At 44.1% G+C, this 21287-nt stretch overlaps 1 protein-coding gene across 2 annotated transcripts in view; it reads left to right on the top strand.

The window, feature by feature from the left end:
- The window catches only part of ttc7b (tetratricopeptide repeat domain 7B), a 59445-nt gene that overhangs the window by 3133 nt on the left and 35025 nt on the right, over positions 1–21287 (top strand). For both annotated transcript variants that reach the window (XM_014193280.2, XM_014193288.2), the window contains exons 2-5: positions 1223–1377; positions 2678–2846; positions 12424–12557; positions 15067–15188. In XM_014193280.2, coding sequence (XP_014048755.1) covers positions 1223–1377; positions 2678–2846; positions 12424–12557; positions 15067–15188 — 580 coding nt within the window. The remainder of the gene's footprint in view (positions 1–1222; positions 1378–2677; positions 2847–12423; positions 12558–15066; positions 15189–21287) is intronic.

Here is a 21287-nt window from a genome sequence, read left to right as displayed (position 1 = left end):
GGACAATTCTATATATTTTTTGAGCAGATGGTTAGGGGGCCAGAACATAATTACAAAAAATGTGTAGACTCAGACTGCAAATTGAACGCAAGAAGATCAAACAGAATATTTTAATAAAACGTAACCATTTCAAACCTTGCTTACGTTTGTATACGGTCACATATATCTCTGTATTATGCGTGGCAATGCTTTGGAACAGAGTTCCTAAATTAAAACTACTTGGAGCTGATTTGCTGGTGTTTTTACAACAACAAATCAATTGAAATAATGGTATTGGTCTGGGTTTAATGGTAAATGTCACTAATCACACTACATATAGAGATGTTTTCTTATTGAGAATCATGCGGCAGGGTATCCTAGTGGTTAGAGTGTTGGGCTAGTAACCGAAAGATTGCAAGTTCAAATCCCCGAGCTGACAAGGTACAAATCTGTCATTCTGCTCCTGAACAAGGAAGTTAACCCACTGTTCCTAGGCTGTCATTGAAAATAAGAATTTGTTCTTAACTGACTTGCCTAGTTAAATGAAGGTAATAAAAAAAATGCTACTGCAATGGTTTTAATTGTATTATTTTATTAGGGTTGTCACAACATTTTAGTCACTATCCATTAGGTGGCTTTTGACCATTTTACTCAATGATAAGAATAAGTTTGGTCCAAATTGGATGTTGGGTACTGTATTTGTTGAATATTATGTGAAGCTATAAATTAAATGGAACAGTTTGGGTGCAATCAATTAGCTTGATTTCTCAGACATCACATTAGATTTCAGAACAATCTGAGATGGTGGGTGTCATGGCTTGCTGAAATTATGACCCGCTCCCTATCAACTTTTCTGAATACTGATGCTGTAGTATTGTACAGATTGTTAGAGAATCTGCATATTACTCAGGGTTGACTGATCAGTCTTTACTGTGATATATTATTGGAACATGTGTGTTGTCATTCCACCTATGACTGGTAGTTAGCCTAGTTGGTAAAAAGTCAGTGGCTTGTTCTAGGTCATATTCATTAGTGAATGTCATAGAAAAACATAGCAAACTTTTTGCGCTGGAAAACAAAAACACGCTTGTTATTGGACAAGGTCAGGTAGTCCTTCCCGGTTTCAGTCCATTTCCTTACATTTGGTGTCTATTGAATACAAGACCCTGTTGAACTGGGAGGGTAGTCTAATGTTACATGTCATGAAGCATACTAGAGTTGTAGTCTAAACTGTGTGTTTCAGATGACCTGGGGGAGCTGCTGCTGGGGGAGGCCAAGCTCCAGCAGTACATCAAGGAGAACCCCATCAAGCAGGGGGCCAGCCCCAGGGGCCCAAAACCCAGGCTAGTGGAGGTCCACAAGCACCTGACCGCTGCCCTGGACCGAGGGAACCTCAAGGTAGCTGATGTAACACAGTAGACTTCACCTATGACCATTATATTAGTATACATCTGTCTACTTTTCAGTCTAGTGCCGTCTTGTAACAGTGTTATAAGAGTCTAGTTTAGTCTTGTAACAGTGTTATAGCAGGCTAGTGCCGTCTTGTAACAGTGTTATAAAAGTCTAGTTTAGTCTTGTAACATTGTTATAGCAGGCTAGTGCCGTCTTGTAACAGTGTTACAAGTCTAGTTTAGTCTTGTAATAGTGCTATAAGTCTAGTTTAGTCTTGTAACAGTGTTATAGCAGTGTAGTGCAGTCTTTAATGCTGAGCGATTAGTGTTTTTTGAGGTCTGTTTCGGTTCAATTATTAAAAAGTAATCACGGTTTTCCATTTTGGTTTCGATTATTTGGATTGAATGCTTTAACAACACAGAATAAAACAATTATTAGAAGTCCTGTGATTGTAGTGACTGCCCATTACTGCTTATCACTTATTAACCATCATTTATTCACATTACTTGAATAAGATATTTTATTTGATAACTTTATTATTTCATTCCAAGTCATTGTCTAATCTCTATAGAGTTCCTGCCTATGCTGCCTGATAAGATCACTGTTTTAGTCATTTTTCTAAGTAAATAAGGCATACATTTATGACTGCTGAATACCAACTGTGAATCACTCGGATCATGTATTTTCAGGTAGAGATACCAAGCGAAGCAACAGCTGCTCTATATCCACGATTGCGCATTTTTCTCTCCGTCTCCGTGTCTGCCCCACACTAACCTAACGTAGCAGGCGTAAAACAAACAGACCAGACAAGGGGATGCGTAATGGATTATTGTCATTGTAGTTAATTACCAGGTTTTATGCACTAAATGACCTATAATATTGGCCTGTTGGAAACAACTCCATACTACATCTCACAGTTCAAGCTGGATCTGATTTATCTCTAGAGAAACTGTGCAATGTGCGCATTGAGCTCACAGAAAACAAACGGCCAAAATGGAATTGATATCGGTCAATTAGTTGTTTAAAAAAACGAAAAATAACTGAAATTCCAGTTAATCGCTCAGAACTACCACTTATAACGGTATTCTAATACTGCGAAAGGTAACACTGGTTTAATCAGTATCTGGCTTTACGCTCACTGCCTTCCCAAACTGAGAGAATCCCCTTTGAATTATAAAACGCTGCATCACTCCCTCGTGCAGCTTTGATGCCCTCTTTTTCTCTGAAGCGTGTACATTTAGCTACACATCTTTGTGTTCAGGAGAAAACAGCACTATCTGTCTCTTCTCTTTCCTTTCGTGCCTAGCCGGACTACATGCAAGAGGCCAGCATGTTAATGGCCAAGCTGTCCTATGTGGAGGGAGACTACAGTGAAGCCATCAACCAGTATGGCAAAGTGACCCTGGATGAGCTGGCGCTGGTGGGAGCCCCTGTTTACCGTCTCTCCATGATCGCCGAGGCATACGCTACCAAAGGTAAGAGCCTTGGGTACCAATTGTAGTATGCCTTCACATTACACCAGTCCGGGTTTTTCCTGGCTAAAAAAGAGGCATAGGTGGTGGGCGTGATAAAACCTCTGGGTGGCCCGCCCCAAAATACCCTGTGCATGAAGAACCCTGCAAGTATTTCCCAAATCAAAATCTAGACACTTTTTTTCAGGGGGACAGAGGTATGGTTAGGGAAACACTGCATAACCAGTGTTTTCCGTTAATACATGGAGTAGCCAGCCAAATTTTAAAAAACGAGCCAGCCAGGAAGTTCCGGGCAGGGGTGGTCCGTTTTGTTGATGTTGTTGCAGAATGTGCTCTATTTTGATGGCCTCTGGTACATTCTAATGCCTTGATTCCATTCGAAATACACAGGTGAATTATTGAATACTTTAACAACTTTACTTCCCAGATTGGTAAAATGATTTGTGGTATTGATTAGAAAGACTTTACAATAACAATTACTGAAAATGTATGAATTCAGTGTGTTAGTTGTTTTGGATATCGTTTAGGCCTGTATGATCAGGACTATTTTCTAAGTAAGATAACCTTTTTTAACATTAAACCTGTCTTCTCTTGAGGTTAAAGTAATTTTTACAGCGTTACTAAAAGATATGAATTGCCACTGATGTTTGTTCTTCAAATTATGTATTTTATTGTCTCTGCTGCTGTGGACACAGGAAAACCAATGTAATTTGGGTGAACTATCCCTTAGAATTTGGCCTGTCAGGGGAGGGGGCAGTATGTTTGTGAGTCACAGAGTTTCAGACCTGTCAATCAATTACTGTGGGTGGGAATTTGGCGGAAGGAAGGCGGTAGATTAGTAATACATTTATAAATAGTAGTTCTTCTTTCAAGTTAATTTATTGTGGCAAAAATAAATCTAGTCTACTCTTTCAATTTAGTTTATTGTGGCAAAGACCTAAGATAAAAGGTTATGTTGTGTCAAGTAAACATGGATTCCCTGTTGAGAAACAATATAGAATTGCAGTAAATGAGTTACCCCTGCCAGATTGTGCACCCCCCAAGTCTAGTTAAATAAATAAAAAATACATAAAAGTCAGGTACCCATGAATCAACCTACAGGTATGATTTGAAGAATGAAGCAGGTGTTAAACATGGGCTTTGCTACTCAGAAAGCAGCAGATGACTACTCCATTGTCAACACTTTAATCAAATCAGAAGCCTATATCAATTTCTATAATACCATATAAGTATCATGACAGTAGCTTTTATAACCTTCAATCTGTTTTCTTGTATCAAATTTTTGACCAGAATGAGGCTCTCTCTCCACTACCTATTGTTCCTGCAGTGAGGATTCAACATCTTCATCAAATGTTTTCATTATTTATCTGCAGATAGTCACCAAAAAGCAGTATTAGCCTACCAGTATTCAAATTAGTGTGCCAAATGAATGGCTCTCTCACCGATGCAATTTGGTTCCATTCACCTAAAAGAGCTGTTCAAAAAGAGCCGAACAACCCATCACTAGTCTACCCTGACGAGTCACTTTAGCGGACACTGGCAAGTCTCGACATGGTCTTTGAATCCTAGGAAAATACAAACAAGATCTTTAGTTTACTTGTCCCGACACGATACAATAGACATATAACTACGTTGTATGATTTCTGAATAACAAAGGGATATAGGAGATGGACTTTATTCAGTTCGTCACCTCTTATAAACTAGTCAACACAAGCAACAGTAAATAGCCTACGCACCCCGAATCCGTGGTTGGCTGTAGGCCTATGAAACACGCAAAAGAAAATAAATGAATGTGCCACAAACAATAATGAAGTGGATTTCCACTCATTGCCAGTTGCGTGTAAATTCACTCGCAGGAGTCAATGAAGCATCATGAGCTCACTCTGTGAAAATTGACTGTAGCCAACCACAGTGCACAAAAATAACACCGGTACTGAGAGGCGGGACCGACAACAGACTGACAAACCAGCAGTGTTTCTCTGTCATCGCTCGCTTTGTGACTGACAGGCGCCTGTCCTGTCAATATACTGTATAACTAGAAGATGCATATTGTTCATTCTAGTGGGAGAAGGCTATGCAGACTTTTCTGACTAGCAAATGTAAACTTCTTTTTAAATGAAAAGTGGAAAAAGTAGCCGGTTGACAATTAGTCTATCGGATGTTAAGCCGACCGCCAGCGCTTATGGAAAACACTGCATAACCCTAGTTTCTATTCAACCGCCTAGCCTCAGCTCGATCTCAACTCTGCTTCACTGCTTTACTCTACTTTACACATTCCAGTCCAGTCATTTTGGTGACTAGCTCGGTAGGAAGTGTCATCAGTCAATTCCCAAGGACGTTGAGCCTAATCTGAAACCAAACCTGAGGCTACGGCTGAGGATAGGAACAAGTACAAGATGTCCCGCTATGACCTCCGCGGAGTCATCAAATGAGCAAAAGGACAATCTAGGAATAAGGTAGAATCCTATTACAAAGGCTTCCGACACCCGCAGCATGTGGCAGAGCTACAGTCCGTTACAGATTACAAAGGAAGACCCAGCTGTGATCTGCCCAACGATGCCTCCCTCTCCAAGACAAACTCAATGCATTTCTTTTGCACGCTTCGACAATAACAACATCGTGTCAGGTGTGAGGGCCGCCACCGACCCCTTAGGATTGGGTAATCTTGCGCTCCGAGGCTGACGTGAGAAAGGTCTTTAATCAGGGTAACATCTACAAGGCTGCGGGGCCCGGCGGTGTTCCAGGGCTCGTTCTCAGAGCATGTGCAAACAGCTGGCAGGCATATTCACTATAATTTTCAACCTCTCCTTGTCCCAGTCTGTAATCCCCTCATGTTTTAAAATGATCACCATCATTCCTGTTCCCAAGTACTCTAAGGCTTCATGCCACAATGACTACCGCCTTGTAGCCCTCACATCTGTAATCATGAAGTGCTTTGAGAGGCTGGTTACGGCACACATCAACGCCTCCATCCCAGGCACACTAGACCCAGTCCAATTTGCATACTGCCTCAACAGATCCATAGATGACGCAATCTCAATTGCACTCCACACTGCCCTCACCCACCTAGATAAGAGGAATTCCTATGAACAGCATTTTCACATTGACTACAGCTTAGCGTTCAACACCATTGTCCCCTCCAAGCCCGTCACTAAACTTAGGGCCCTGGGACGGGACACCTCCCTCTGCAACTGGATCCTGGACTTCCTGATGGGCTGACCCCAGGTGATGAGGGTAGCTACATAACCTCAGCCATGCTGACCCTCTACACAGGGGCTCCACAGGGGTGTGTGCTTAGTCCCCTCCTGTACTCCCTGTTCACCTACGACTGCGTGGCCAAGCACAACTTCAACACACATCATCAAGTTTTCTGACGACACGACGGTGGTAGGCCTGATCACCATCGATGATGAGACAGCCTACAGGGAGGAGGTCAATGACCTGGCAGTATGGTGCCGGAATAACAGCCTCTCCCTCAACGTCAGTAAGACCAAGGAGCTTCTTGTTCCTCGTGTCCAAATCACAAAGGACTTTAAAATGGTACACACGCACACAGTCGTGAAGAAGTCGCGACAGCGCCTCTTCTCTCTCAGGAGGTTGAAAAGGTTTGGCATGGGCCCTCAAATTCTCAAAAAGTTCTACAGCTGTACCATTGAGAGCATCTTGACTGGCTGCATCACTGCTTGGTATGGTAATGGCACCGCCCTCGTTTGCATGGTGCTACAGAGGGTGATGCGGACAACCCAGTACATCACAGGGGCTGAGCTCCCTGCCATCCAGGACCTCTATACCAGGCGGTGTGAAAGGAAGGCCAGGAAAATTGTTAAAGACTCCAGCTGCCCAAGCCATAAACTGTTCTCTTTGCTTCCAGTGCATCAAGTCTGACACCAACAGAATCCTGAACATCTCATATCCCCAAGCCATAAGACTGCTAAATAGCTAACAAAATGGCTACTTGGACTCTAAGAGTTGACCCTTGTATTTAATTAGATTTTTTCACTTTCTCTGTGCACACTCACATGGCCCAACACACTCGCGCGCACTGATACTTCAACACACACACAAAAACACTCACTCCATAATTTGCTTACACAGACATAATATGCACATACATTTATACTGACTCTACACACATGCACACCCACTCGCATACAATCGTCATATATGCTGCTGCTACTCTACATATTATATACTACATGACCAAAAGTATGTGGACACCTGCTCGTTGAACATCGCATTCCAAAATCATGGGTATTAATATGGAGTTGGTCACCCCTTTCCTGCTATAACAGCAACCATTCTTCTGGGAAGGCTTTCCATTAGATGTTGGGACATTGCTGCGGGAATGCTTCCTTTCAGCCACAAGGGCATTAGTGAGGTCGGGCACGGATGTTGGGCAATTAGACCTGGCTCGCAGTCGGTGTTCCAATTCAACACGAAGGTGTTCGATGGGGTTGAGGTCAGGGCTCTGTGCAAGCCAGTCAAGTTCTTCCACACCGATCTCGACAAACCATTACTGTATGGACCTCGCTTCGTGCACTGGGGCATTGTTATTCTGAAACAGGAAAGGGCCTTCCCCAAACTGTTGCCACAAAGTTGGAAGCACAGAATCGTCTAGAATGTCATTGTATGCTGTAGCGTTAAAATGTCCCTTCACAGGAACTAAGGGGCCTAGCCCGAACCTTGAAAAACAACCCCAGACCATTATTCCCCCTTGACCTAACTTTACAGTTGGCACAATGCATTGGGGCAGGTAGCGTTCTCCTGGCATCCGCCAAACCCAGATTCGTCAGACTGCCAGATGGTGAAGTGTGATTCATCACTCAAGGGAATGAGTTTCCACTGCTCCAGAGTCCAATGGCGGCGAGCTTTACACTATTCAAGCCGATGCTTGGCATTGCGCATGGTGATCTTAGGTTTGTGTGCAGCAGCGAGGCCATGGAAACCCATTTCATGAAGCTCCGGACGAACAGTTATTGTGCTGACGTTGTTTCCAGAGGCAGTTTGGAACTAGTGAGTGTTGCAATGGAAGACAGACGATTTTTACGCGCTTCTGTGAACTTGTGTGGGCTACCACTTTGCGGCCGAGCCGTTGTTACGCCTAGATTTTTCCTCTTCACAATAACAACACTTACAGTTGACCGGGGCAGCTCTAGCAGGACAGACATTTGATGAACTGACTGGTTGGAAAGATGGCATTCTTCAGTAAGGCCATTCGATTGCCAATGTCTGTCTATGGAGATTGCATGGTTGTGTGCTCGATTTTATACACTTGTCAGCGGGTGTGGCTGAAATAGATGAATCCACTAATTGAAGGGGTGTGAACATACTTTTGAATATATAGTGTATATCCTGATACCTAGTCACCTTACCCCTATACATATTTACCTCTATCACTCCAGTATGCCTGCACATTGTAAATATGCTACTGGAACTGACTGGTTGTATGTACAGTGAGTTCTAAAAGTATTGGGATAGTGACATATTTTTTGTTGTTTTGGCTCTGTACTCCAGCACTTTGGATTTGAAATGGTACAATGACTATGACTTTTTGTACATAGTTCCCCCATTTTAGGGCACCAAAAGTATTGGGACAAATTCACTTATGTGTATTAAAGTAGTAAAAAGTTAAGTATTTGGTCCCATATTCCTGGCATGAAATGATTACATCAAGCTTGTGACCTGTACAAACTTTTTGGATTCATTTGCTGTTTGTTTTGTTTGTGTTTCAGATTATTTTGTGCCCAATAGAAATTAATGGTCATTTTGGAGTCCCTTTTTATTGTTAAAATGAATAGAAAATGTTTCTAAACACTTGTAAATTAATTTTGATGCTACCATGATTACGGTTAATCCTAAATGAATGATGAGTGAAAAAGCAAGACACACAAATATCATACCTCCAAGACATGCTAACCTCTCACCATTCCAATAACAGGGGAGGTTAGCATTTTATATCATACCACCAAGACATGCTAACCTCTCACCATTACAATAACAGGGGAGGTTAGCATTTTATATCATACCACCAAGACATGCTAACCTCTCACCATTCCAATAACAGGGGAGGTTAGCATTTTATATCATACCACCAAGACATGCTAACCTCTCACCATTACAATAACAGGGGAGGTTAGCATTTTATATCATACCACCAAGACATGCTAACCTCTCACCATTCCAATAACAGGGGAGGTTAGCATTTTGGGGTGGTATGATATCTGTAACTTTCTCACTCATCATTATTTACGATTCGTTCAGGATTATCTGTAACCGTGGTAGCATCCACATTCATGTAGAAGTGTTTAGAAACATTATATCCTTATTCATAATAAAAGTGACTCCAAAATGACAATGCATTATTTACCATTCATTTCTATTGGACACAAAATAGTCTGAAACACAACCAAAACAAACAGCAAATGCATCCAACAAATGTGTAGAGTCACAAGTACTCATTGCATGTGATGAATATGGGACCAAACACTTTTAATACACATATTAGTGAACACATTTTTAGTATTACATTAGGTTTAGAGCTGGCAAGAAAGGCATTTCACTGTACTTGTGCATGTGACATTAAAACTTTCAACGTAATATGTGGTGCTGAATCCCTCTGTTCTTCCCCTGTCATTGAGAAAGTGCTGAGGCTGGGGTGAATGTATTAGCTACCTCTGCTGGTCTGGCCAGTCCGAGTCAGGACTTCGTGCCTGCCCTGCCGTGGCACCCCAGGACGCTGTCGATGTATGCCATCATCTCCTCATCAAGAAGGGCCTGTCTGTGGATGCACTCTGACCTCTCCTTTTAGAACTCTGAGCTAACGTGTTGGCTTGACCGCTGTAAAATGCACATGGTTTTGACGGAGAAGTGGCGGCATTTAAATGTCCGTTGCTGTATACAGTGAGTGTACTTCTAAAGCTTGATTGAATCTGTTCCTAAGCTGTGACATGGGTAATCTAATCATGCTTTGGAACAACATTGTTACTAGTGTGTATTTGAAAATGTACATGACACGGAGGGAAAATGTGTTGTCTCTGAAATGAGGAAACTGACACAGCAGGACCAGTACTCTCAGCTTGACCTCGTATCCCCGGCAATGTGTTGTTTGGCCATGTGGTGGCGGTAGAGGTTCACTGTTGTGGCGAGAGGAGTCCTCTGCTCTCATGCAAACACACACATACCACACACTCTCGCTCTCTCAATTTCTAATGCAGAGCACAGTGGATGTGTCAGCCAGGACTGCAGAGCTTTGATCAGAGTTCTGACAGACCAGCAGCGTTACATTGTCTGTGAGCTGAGATCGAAGAAGCACTGCCGTAGTGTGGAGCCTCACCCTGTCCACATCAATACAGCAGCCTAGTGTGCGCACACACACACACACACACACACACACACACACACACACACACACACACACACACACACACACACACACACACACTTGTCCCCCTCTATACATACACCAGCATACCCTAGGGTTTACCACCCAACGATGCCAAGCAGTCGCACATACAGCATACATCACTGTGAAACGACTACTTTGCGTAGGCAACCCTACCCCAAATAGGCACACACACAGATGCACACTTAGGGCTTGACCTGAATGTAGAAAAGCTGACTGATTTTCTAAAGCATCTAGAATGAAAGTCTATTCAGATAAAGCTCTATTTTATGCTAACAGCGCCATTTCTTATCTAGTCCTTTATTGGCTTTGCAAGGCAGTGTTGACCACATCATCGGAAATCATTAGTCAGTTGTGTTACATTGTCTGGACCAGCCATTTTGTTTGTCCGATGGGGGTTAATGGGAAGACTTTACTGCTGTAAAATGTTTATGAGCGTCCTAATCGAGAGGAGTGGAGGGGAGGAGGGGCTCAGGCCGGGCCTGTTTAGAGTAACACAGGAGCCCATTAGGCTGTTAAAGTGCCACAGTGGTATGAATAAGTTATGTGTGGCACGGCAACAGAGAGAGCAGGGCAGAACCCCACAACGACAAGAGGATCCACAGGCTGCAGTCTTTAACCCACCCGCACCACCACCACCACCACCAGGGTATATCTTTATAAGGCAAAGACAGGCCTGGCCGCTGATGTCCCTCTGCTGCTTCCTCGCTGTCTTTCTGTCTCTCTCTCATTCGCTCTCTCTCTCTCTCTCTCTGTTGCCATAGTGGGTGATCGAGCATTTTCATCTTTCCATCTCTCTGTCTCTGCCGGCTCTCCTGTTTTATCTACGTAAATACCTCTCTCTCCATCTCTCGCCCTCCATCTCCCTCTCTGCCTCCATTTATCGCTCTCTCAACACACAGCGGTATTCATGTTCCAGTCATGTCCTATAATGAGAAGACGTCTGCACCTCAATGGTGCTGGAGGTTTCAGGGTGTGTAAAGCAATCATGGGGAGTTGATGGATGAACCGTTTGGCTTGTATTGTTTGGACCCTTTTAGTGGATGGCTCCATTTGAGCGCCACACAGTTGCCGAAGTCTTGTGTAATTCCAGAGACTAGACCTATTTATAATTCATTTGTTATTAAGGCTATCATCTGTTATTAATGGTTGTTTTAAAAGGGGGCTTTGGAAACTGCAGCTTGGATTTCATAACAATGAGGTGTGTGTAGCCACAATGGAAGTGTTGCTTTCCTCCATATTATCTCGTTACAAACAGAATGGTCTGGTGATTGACAGACACGGCCCAGTTTACACAAAGGTCAGACAGGGATACTCTTCCCATACCAAAGAGTATCCTTGTAGGGCCCCGATTTTATTTATTTTTATATTTTATTTAAAAAAAATGTACTTACCACGTGAGTATACAAATAAAACTCTGCCTATAACGAGGGACCCAGACTACAACAAAGCCCCATTTTTTTTTTTTTTTTTCACTTGCAGGTTACAAAATCAGGGAAACTACATTAGAGAAAATAGTGAGAGCCTTCATTTGTGAAACCAAGACAAGCAGCAGCCAGAAGTGGAAGATGATTGTTGTCCCAATGTCCTCTAGAAGAAAGGAAGGGGACTGCTATAAAAGAAATCTGGCCCAGGTGTCTCAGGTATCTCCTTCAGTCCTTGGCTGATGTGAGGTGTCCTTGACTCAGATCCCATACACTGGCTCCTGGAGGCCCCAGCCAGCCCCAGGGCCAGACAGAGCAGGACAGTGAGACACTTCCATTGCTCCTAGAGGCCCCAGACAGAGCAGAGCAACGAGACACTTCCATTGCCACCTAACCCTGAGTTTCTGGTTGCTCCTCCAGACGTCTGTCAGGCTAGTGCGTTGTCCTCTGAGCGTGTGATAAAACATTCAGGGGCTCTCTGCTGGCTGTCTGGGAGCCTTGATCACCTACTGATTCATATTGCAGCAGGGGCCCAGCCCGGGTGTGTCACTTTTTCCGTGGCTGAGGACGGGCTTGAAGCAGCTAGAGAGGAGAGATGAGTGTACACTACGCACGCACACAAGTACACACACACACACACACACTAAAGCTTGAGCATGAACTTTAACCCTTGGTAGGCTGCATTGTGTAGTCTTATCCCGACCAGAGGCAAGGCCACAATGTGTATACAGCATAATGAACTTCCTCTCTCCAGGTCTGTGTCTAGAGAAAGTCCCGGCTGCGTCTCCGTCCCTGTCCAATCGTAACGTGGACAAAGACCAAGAAGTGATTACCTGCTATGAGAAGTCTGGAGACATCGCCCTGCTCTACCTACAGGAAGTAGAGAAGGTAACCAAGCAACCGGCTGACATTGGCTTTACTTCTGGATGTGTTGACAGGAGGGAGAAGCTGGAGAGGCTCTAATAATTTTGACCAAACCAAATCATTTTTAGGGGATCTTGGCTAATACAAACAAAATAACGGATCCTCTTTTAAAATGACAGTCAAGTTGCAATACCAAGACCAGCCACCAGCAACTTAACTAGTTGGGCGGCAGGTAGCTTCGTGGTTAGAGCATTGGACTAGTAACCGGAAGGTTGCAAGATCGAATCCCCGAGCTGACAAGGTGAAAATCTGTAGTTCTGCCCCTGAACAAGGCAGTTAATCCACTGTTCCTAGGCCGTCATTGTAAATAAGAATTTGTTCTTAACTGACTTACCTAGTTAAATAAAGGTAAAATAAAAAACAAATGTTCTCGGGTAGTTTCTGCTTGACCTTTTTAATGAATAGCTATCCATTCTTGGTGTCCCCAATAAGCTGATTGGACTTGGCTGTAATTAATTAATTAATTGATTGGATTTATATAGGGCTTTTTCAGTGCTCAAAGCGGCAACCATTTTGTACCAGAATGCTCACCACACATCCACTAATGTTTGGGAGTTGGATCTGCCTGTGTAGTAGTGCAGTAGGCCTATACCCCATCTGTAGTGCTGGTGTCTGTAGTGTTAGTACTGTAGTGGTGGAAGGGGACCAGGTCCATCAGGCAGGAAGGTCCTGGAGCTGTTCCAGTCTCCAGCAGCATCGACAGACTGCCCCATGGTTTGATTATCTTGTTTTCTGACCTTGGCTGCTGTTTTAATCAGCAACTTTTTTCTCCACTCTGATTTGTTGTGCCAACAGGTTTTTCCCCTACAGTTGTTTTTCTCTCTTTCTGTGTGCTGTTTTATTTTTAAATATTTTTATTTATTTTAAAATGTAGGGGTTGGATCAGCTTTAATATTACAGATTGTAATTGTAATGTAATTGTCTGCATCATTTCCAATCCACCATATATGGGAAATGATGCAGACAATGCTCTGTGTTTCTCCCTGTCTCTCTCTCTCTTTCTCGCTCATGCTCTCTCCCCCCCCCCATATTCTGGCTTGTCGCAGATAAAACAGTTTGTCACATTTTGCTGAGTCATCACTTGCCGTTGACTAGAATGCATTATGAAAATGTGTCTAAAGCGTGGTCGAAAACGCTACAAAACAATCCCAAACAAACTCCTATTACATCAGAATCCCATTCTGAATGATGTCTCTGCACTCAATTTTAGAAATGTTTTTCCACTGTGCCATAAATCCATGTATGAATGATGCCGTTTACAAATACAAGATACAAATATGGATTTATGGGACAGCGGAATTTTTTTCTAAACATTGAGTGCCAAGACATTCAGAATGGGATTCTAATGGCAAGTGATGACTCAGCAAAATGTGACAACTGATTTTTCTCTGTAACAAAATATTTAAAAAAAATGGATGGCCTGTGTCCTTAGTTGGCTCATGGTGTCATTTTAGTGACCAAGCCTCCGGATAGAGCTGTGTTGTTGCTCCAAAATGTCATGAAACTGTATCGGCTATTTGAATTCAATATTGAAACTCTAATCTAGTGGCATCGATTCACTCCCCCAAATAGACCCCTCCCTCTGCCTCCCTGTTACTGAACCAGCAGCTGATTCCATACAGCATGCAGAGAGACACTGGTACAACACCCAGGAGATGAATAGGGCAACAGGCCCTAGATAAACACCTGGCTGTAGTGCCATCTATCACTCCTCCTCATCTCCACAGAACCAGGCTAGTGCTGCTTTGTTCTGCTGTGTTCTGTTCTACTCTGTTCTTTTGGCTTACATAAGGCCAGGCTGCTCTAAGCGCTCTGCCTCTCTCTGCTTTTCTCTCTGCCTCTTTCTCTGTCTCTCTGTATCTCTCTGTCTGTCTCTCTCTGTATCTCTCTCTCTCTCTCTCTCTCTCTCTCTCTCTCTGTATCTCTCTCTCTTTCTCTATCTCTCTCCCTCTCTCTCTCTCTCTGTATCTCTCTCCTTCTCAGTCGATCATGTGCCAGGCAAGCAGCACAAGGTACTGTGAGGACACTAGCTACCTGCTGCTGGATGAAATGATTTCATCTGTTTGACAGACAGGGATGAGAGAAGAGTTGGAACACAATGGGGCCCGTCTGGTTGGACTGATGGAGAGAAAATGGGGAGAGGACAGGGATAGGAGGGGGCGGAGAGGGGGATGGTGAGAAGAGAGGAGCAGCCAAGGTTCTTCAATCTGCCCACTCTCCTCTTCTCTCTCTCTTTCCTTCTAGTCCTATTATTATCTCCTGTTATCTTGGTTGTGTTTTCTTATCTCTCTGATTGGAGCGTTGCAGGCTGATTTTATGTATTGTGTATACAGTGTGATAATCTATTGTTGATGCCCAGTGTGAACACTAGGCTGACTTTGTTCTCTGCGTCGTCAAGCGTTCACAGCAGACTGTTCCTAGACCAGTGTGTTGCCTGTGCTGCGTGTTCTCAGGTCAGTTTTGTGTGTTTCAGGCCCTCAGTGCAGGGATGCAGAACCGCAGTCCAAAGCCAGGCCCAGTGGCCCAGGAACAGGAGCTGGGATACTTCCTGGAGACGGGACTTCAGAGGGCACATGTCATCCACTTCAAAAACGGGTAGGAGAGAGAGCGTGTTGTGTCTGAGAGAGACAGAGGGCGTGTTTGTGGGTGTTTTTGAGAGTGTGTGTGGAATACACCTACACTGACATCTAGGCTGGTAATAATAATCATCACTAACCCACTGTGTGCTGCTCCACTGTCAATCTTCCCTCTCTGCTCCACACTCTTTCATCCAATCCAAGGGTCCATTTTTCTCAGGACAGATGGTAGGTATTCCTCCACTCCGCTCTGCCCCCCAGCCCCCATAGAGATGAATGCCCTTGTGGTACCATAGAGACTCAGGTTGACTTGCAGCTCAAAGCCAAAATGCTAAGCCTCAAGCCTGCCTGAAGAAGAGTGATTGGACTCAGCAGGCTCAATGGCTTGAACATGGGATTTGAGACAGGGTCCATAGCTGCTGTGGTTTGATCTAGTTAGCCATAGTTTGGTACCTGCCGGTTAGCTCCCCTGTAGGTTAGAGCAGTAGCGTGTGTGTGTGTGACTATCTAGATCTGTTGATATGGAAGTAGTGCTCCTAGGGTGTGGTGGTAAAGTTTTGTGTGTGCTGGCTGTGTGCGTGTGTGCTGGCTGTGTGTGTGTGTGCTGGCTGAGTGTGTGTGTGTGCGCTGGCTGTGTGCACTGAGTGCGTGCGTGCGTGCGCTAGCTGAGTGCGTGCGTGCGCTGGCTGAGTGCGTGCTGGCTGTGTGGTGTGTGTGTGTATGTGTGTGTGTGTGTGTGTGTGTGTGTGTGTGTGCTGGCTGTGTTTCAATCAGACCTGAAGGTGGATGATGACCTCTTCCTTTTCGTAGCCCCGCCCCCATACTGACATCATGACCTCCACTATCCCAGCATGCTTAGAGCTCATCTCACAATGGCCAAAAGCCTATAGGGCTCTGGATGAAAGTAATGCACTTTAAAGAGATAATTGTGCAATTTAGTATGCACACTATTATCAACCCTTTTCTTAATCGCTCATTTTGCTATTGCCAATTTCCATACATTAATTATTTATCTCTCATGGAAGTTATGCGGAACTTGATCTTCTCATTTTAATACAGCTACATATTAAATCCACCATTAAATTCTCCTCAAGCATCCATTTGGACTGGCTGGTTCTCCTGGGAGGACCCATCCTTACCACACTCTGCCTGGGAAACACTGGTTGTGTCCCAAAGGGCACATTATACCCTATATAGTGCACTACTTTTGATGAGGGCCCATAGGGCTCTGGTCCAAAGTAGTGCACTACTGTATATAGGGAATAGGGTGCCATTTGGTACACAGACACTGTTCTAGAGCAAGGTCGATTTTTCCCATGGAAAATGGAGAGAACTGTTTCCCACTTCAAAGCAAGAGAGAAGAGATAAAAAGAAAAGGCTGCTGCTGAAGCTAATAGTTAATAGATGATGCAACACAGTCTCTCTTTCATGTTGAAAGCTACATATCTTCACCTACACTCAGCCTCCCCCTCCACACAGCTCTCTCTCTCGCTCACTCTCACTAATGAAACAACATGGGACACACACACACTGGTATAGTGGTGTAAAGGCATATACACGACATAAAAACACACTACGTACAAATTTCTCACACAGTCCACACACAATTCCCACAGTATTTCAAGTGGGAAGGTGCTTTTCCTATCCTCGAAAATGCCAACGCTGAAAAGGAAACGTCTTCAATCAATAGCCAGCTGCGTACATGGCTAATGTGTAGGCTGTGAGGAGCGGTCATTTTCTGTGGCTAAAGGTGTCTGCTAAGCTCATGAATAATGCAGTAGCGTTCCTGCCTGTGAATCACGTGCTGCTCTCTCTACTCGTAGATTTTTGAGGATCGAATTAATAAAACAAATCTTCCAGCATTTTTTTGTAGTTCACGAGGAGGAGGCCTTTGGGGCTGGGCATGGACCAAGCCAATTCTTCAAACTATGACTTTTTTTATAATATGCCTTTTTATTGAAGTGTCATGTTAAATAGAACAGATTGTTTTGTTGTTAAATCTGACGCATCTTGGCCTTGGTCAGGGAGTCATTTCTCATTTCCTACAGGGAAAAGGTTTGGTTGGTTGGATAAGAGTTTGTCTAGCGTACAAATGAACCAACTGGATGGATGCAAGGGGTGAGTCCCAGATGGTACCCTATATAGTGCACTACGTTCCACCAGAGGCATGTGGGCCCTGGTCAAAATTAGTGCACTACATGGGGAATTGGTTGCTATTTGGGATGAATACATGGTCTGTGCTTCCTCACTTCTTATTCTCAAATCACACACACACACACACACACACACACACACACACACACACACACACACACACACACACACACACACACACACACACACACACAGATTCCTTCCTGCCTATCTCCTTACTGTCAGTGCTACATTGATTTGAGTTGATTTATGAAAATGAGGCCTGACAGCAAATACGCATTAAGCCTGTGATGATGCCCTCATTTGCAAACACATACGCACCACCACATTACACACCACACACACACAAGCCACAAATGATTCTGATGTACTCCCATGTAATGAACAGCTGCGCCGAGCATACCAATGAAAGACCGCAAAACCTACCCACCACGTTAACACACACTATAAGAAATTGCATGGTTTACTCATGAGACACACACACACACACACACACACACACAAAGACGATCGACCAAAGCTAGCTTAGTGTCTGTACATGACCCCTTCAGAAGTGTACATTGGGGTTCTAGTGCGAGCGGTGGTCAAGCTATCGGTTAGCTCTACAGAGATGTGACAGTCAGTAAGTGATGCTGACACTTTGCTCTCTCTCTCCCCCAGCATCACCCCCTGTTCACCACACATTTAGTTGGAGCTATTTATTCAGCGTTTTTCTGCTTCTATTTGCGTTTCCTCCTCCGTAGCCTGGGGCTGTATACTGTTTTCCGCCCCTCCTCTCTTCTCTCTGGTCATTGGGACAGGGAGATGGGGGAGGAGAAGAGCGGCGAGGAGCCGCCTGGAGCTGGGCTGCTCTCTCGTCTGGTGTTACTGGGCAGTTTAGCACTGATCTGAACCCTAGTCAGCAGCTCTCCAAAGTTACAGTGTGACTCATCGACAACACAACAAATGCTCACGGGCACATAAGATACTTTCTTGCGTTACGCACATAAACACCATCCCATGATGGTGTGATGCAGTCAGATAATGCATGTGAAAGGTGTGTGTGTGTTGTCAGTTCAGCGGGGGAGTGTTAGCTGAGTAGGTGTGTTAGCATTGCTGTGTGTCTGATCCATAGAGAAGTGTTGAGCCAGGGTATTGACACCTACCATCAACTGACTCCCTCAGCTCAGTGACACACACACACACTGATATGGGCATATTCACAGTTTTTATAGGAAATATATAGATTTTTTTTATTGCTTGTTTGTACAGAGATTTTCTCAGAATAATCAATTTTCTGCTTGGTCTGTATCCGATAGTGTGGACACATATTGTACCCCTATCACCACTATATATCATCTATCTACTATCACCACTATAAACTCAGCAACAACAAAAAAATGTCAACTGCGTTTATTTTCAGCAAACTTAACATGTGTAAATATTTGTATGAACATAAGATTCAACAACCGAGACATAAACTGACCAAGTTCCACAGACATGTGACTAACAGAAATTGAATAATGTGTCCCTGAACAAAGGGGGGGATCAAAATCAAAAGTAACAGTCAGTATATGGTGTGGCCACCAGCTGCATTAAGTACTGCAGTGCATCTCTTCCTCATGGACTGCACCAGATTTACCAGTTCTTGCTGTGAGATGTTACCCCACTCTCCCACCAAGGCACCTGCAAGTTCCCGGACATTTCTGGGGGGGAATGGCCCTAGCCCTCACCCTCCGATCCAACAGGTCCCAGACGTGCTCAATAGGATTGAGATCCGGGCTCTTTGCTGGCCATGGCAGAAGACTGACATTCCTGTCTTGCAGGAAATCACACACAGAATGCGTAGTATGGCTGGTGGCATTGTCATGCTGGAGGGTCATGACAGGATGAGCCTGCAGGAAGGGTACCACATGAGGGAGGAGGATGTCTTCCCTGTAATGTACAGCGTTGAGATTGCCTGCAATGACAACAAGCTCAGTCCGATGATGCTGTGACACACCGCCCCAGACCATGACGGACCCTCCACCTCCAAATTGATTCCGCTCCAGAGTACAGGCCTCGGTGTAACGCTCATTCCTTCGACAATAAACGCGAATCCGACCATCACTCATGGTGAGACAAAACCACGACTCGTCAGTTAAGAGCCCTTTTTGCCAGTCCTGTCAGGTCCAGCGACAGTGGGTTTGTGCCCATAGGTGACGTTGTTGCCGGAGATGTCTGGTGAGGACCTGCCTTACAACTAGCCTACAAGCCCTCAGTCCAGCCTCTCTCAGCCTATTGTGGACAGTCTGAGCACCGATGGACGGATTGTGCATTCCTGGTGTAACTCTGGCAGTTATTGTTTCCATCCTGTACCTGTCCCACAGGTGTGATGTTCGCATGTACCGATCCTGTGTAGGTGTTGTTACACGTGGTCTGCCACTGTGAGGACGATCAGCTGTCCGTCCTGTCTCCCTGTAGCACTGTCTTAGGCGTCTCACAGTACGGACATTGCAATTTATTGCCCTGGCCACATCTGCAGTCCTCATGCCTCCTTGCAGCATGCCTAAGGCACATTCACACAGATGAGCAGGGACCCTGGGCATCTTTCTTTTAGTGTTTTTCAGAGTCAGTAGAAAGGCCTCTTTTTAGTGTCCTAAGTTTTCATAACTGTGACCTTAATTGCCTACTGTCTGTAAGCTGTTAGGGTCTTAATGACCGTTCCACAGGTTCATGTTCATTAATTGTTTATGGTTCATTGAACAAGCATGGGAAACAGTGTTTAAACCCTTTACAATGAAGATCTGTGAAGTTATTTTGATTTTTACAAATTATCTTTGAAAGACAGGGTCCCGAAAAAGGGACGTTTCTTTTTTTGCCGAGTTTACTATCACCACTGTATAGCATCTGTATCTACCATTGCCACTGTATAGCATCTGTATCTACTATCACCACTATAGCATCTGTATCTACTATTGCCACTGTATATTGTCTGTATCTACCATTGCCACTGTATAGCATCTGTATCTACTATCGCCACTATACAGTACCAGTCAAAAGTTTGGACACACCTACTCATTCAAGGGTTTTTCTTTATTTTTACTATTTTATACATTGTAGAATAATAGTGAAGACATCAAAACTATGAAATAACACACATGGAATCATGTGGTAACCAAAAAAGTGTTAAAGAAATCAAAATATATTTGAGATTCTTCAAAGTTCATACTTCACCCTTTGCCTTGATGACAGTTTTGCACACTCTTGGCATTCTCTCAACCAGCTTCATGAGGAATGTTTTTCCAACAGTCTTGAAGGAGTTCCCACATATGCTGAGCACTTTTCCTTCACTCTCCAGTCCAACTCATCCCAAACCATCTCAATTGGGTTGAGGTCTGGTGATTTTGGAGGCCAGGTCATCTGATGCAGCACTCCATCACTCTCCTTCTTGGTCAAATAGCCCTTACACAGCCTGGAGGTGTGTTGGGTCATTGTCCTGTTGAAAAACAAATGATAGTCCCACTAAGCGCAAACAAGATGGTATGGTGTATCGCTGCAGGATGCTGTGGTAGCCATGCTGGTTAAGTGTGCCTTGAATTCTAAATAAATCACAGACAGTGTCAAAGGCAAAGCACCATCACACCACCACCTCCATGCTTCATGGTGGGAACCACACATGTGGAGCTCATCCGTTCACCTACTCTGCGTCTCACAAAGACACGGCGGTTGGAACCAAATATCTCAAATTTGGACTCATCAGACCAAAGGATAGATTTCCACTGGTCTAATGTCCATTGCCATTTCTTGGACCAAGCAAGTCTCATCTCATTATTGGTGTCCTTTAGTAGTGGTTTATTTGCAGAATTTCAACCATGAAGGCTTGATTCATGCAGTCCCATCGGAACAGTTGATTTTGAGATGTCTGTTACTTGAACTCTGTGACACATTTATTTGGAATGCAATTTCTGAGGCTTGTAACTCTAATGAACTTATCCTCTGCAGC

Source organism: Salmo salar, chromosome ssa01 (assembly GCF_905237065.1).
Source record: "Salmo salar chromosome ssa01, Ssal_v3.1, whole genome shotgun sequence".
NCBI lineage: Eukaryota > Metazoa > Chordata > Actinopteri > Salmoniformes > Salmonidae > Salmo > Salmo salar.
The sequence above is the reverse complement of the archived record's forward strand: the minus strand, read 5'-3'. Positions and strand labels throughout refer to the sequence as shown.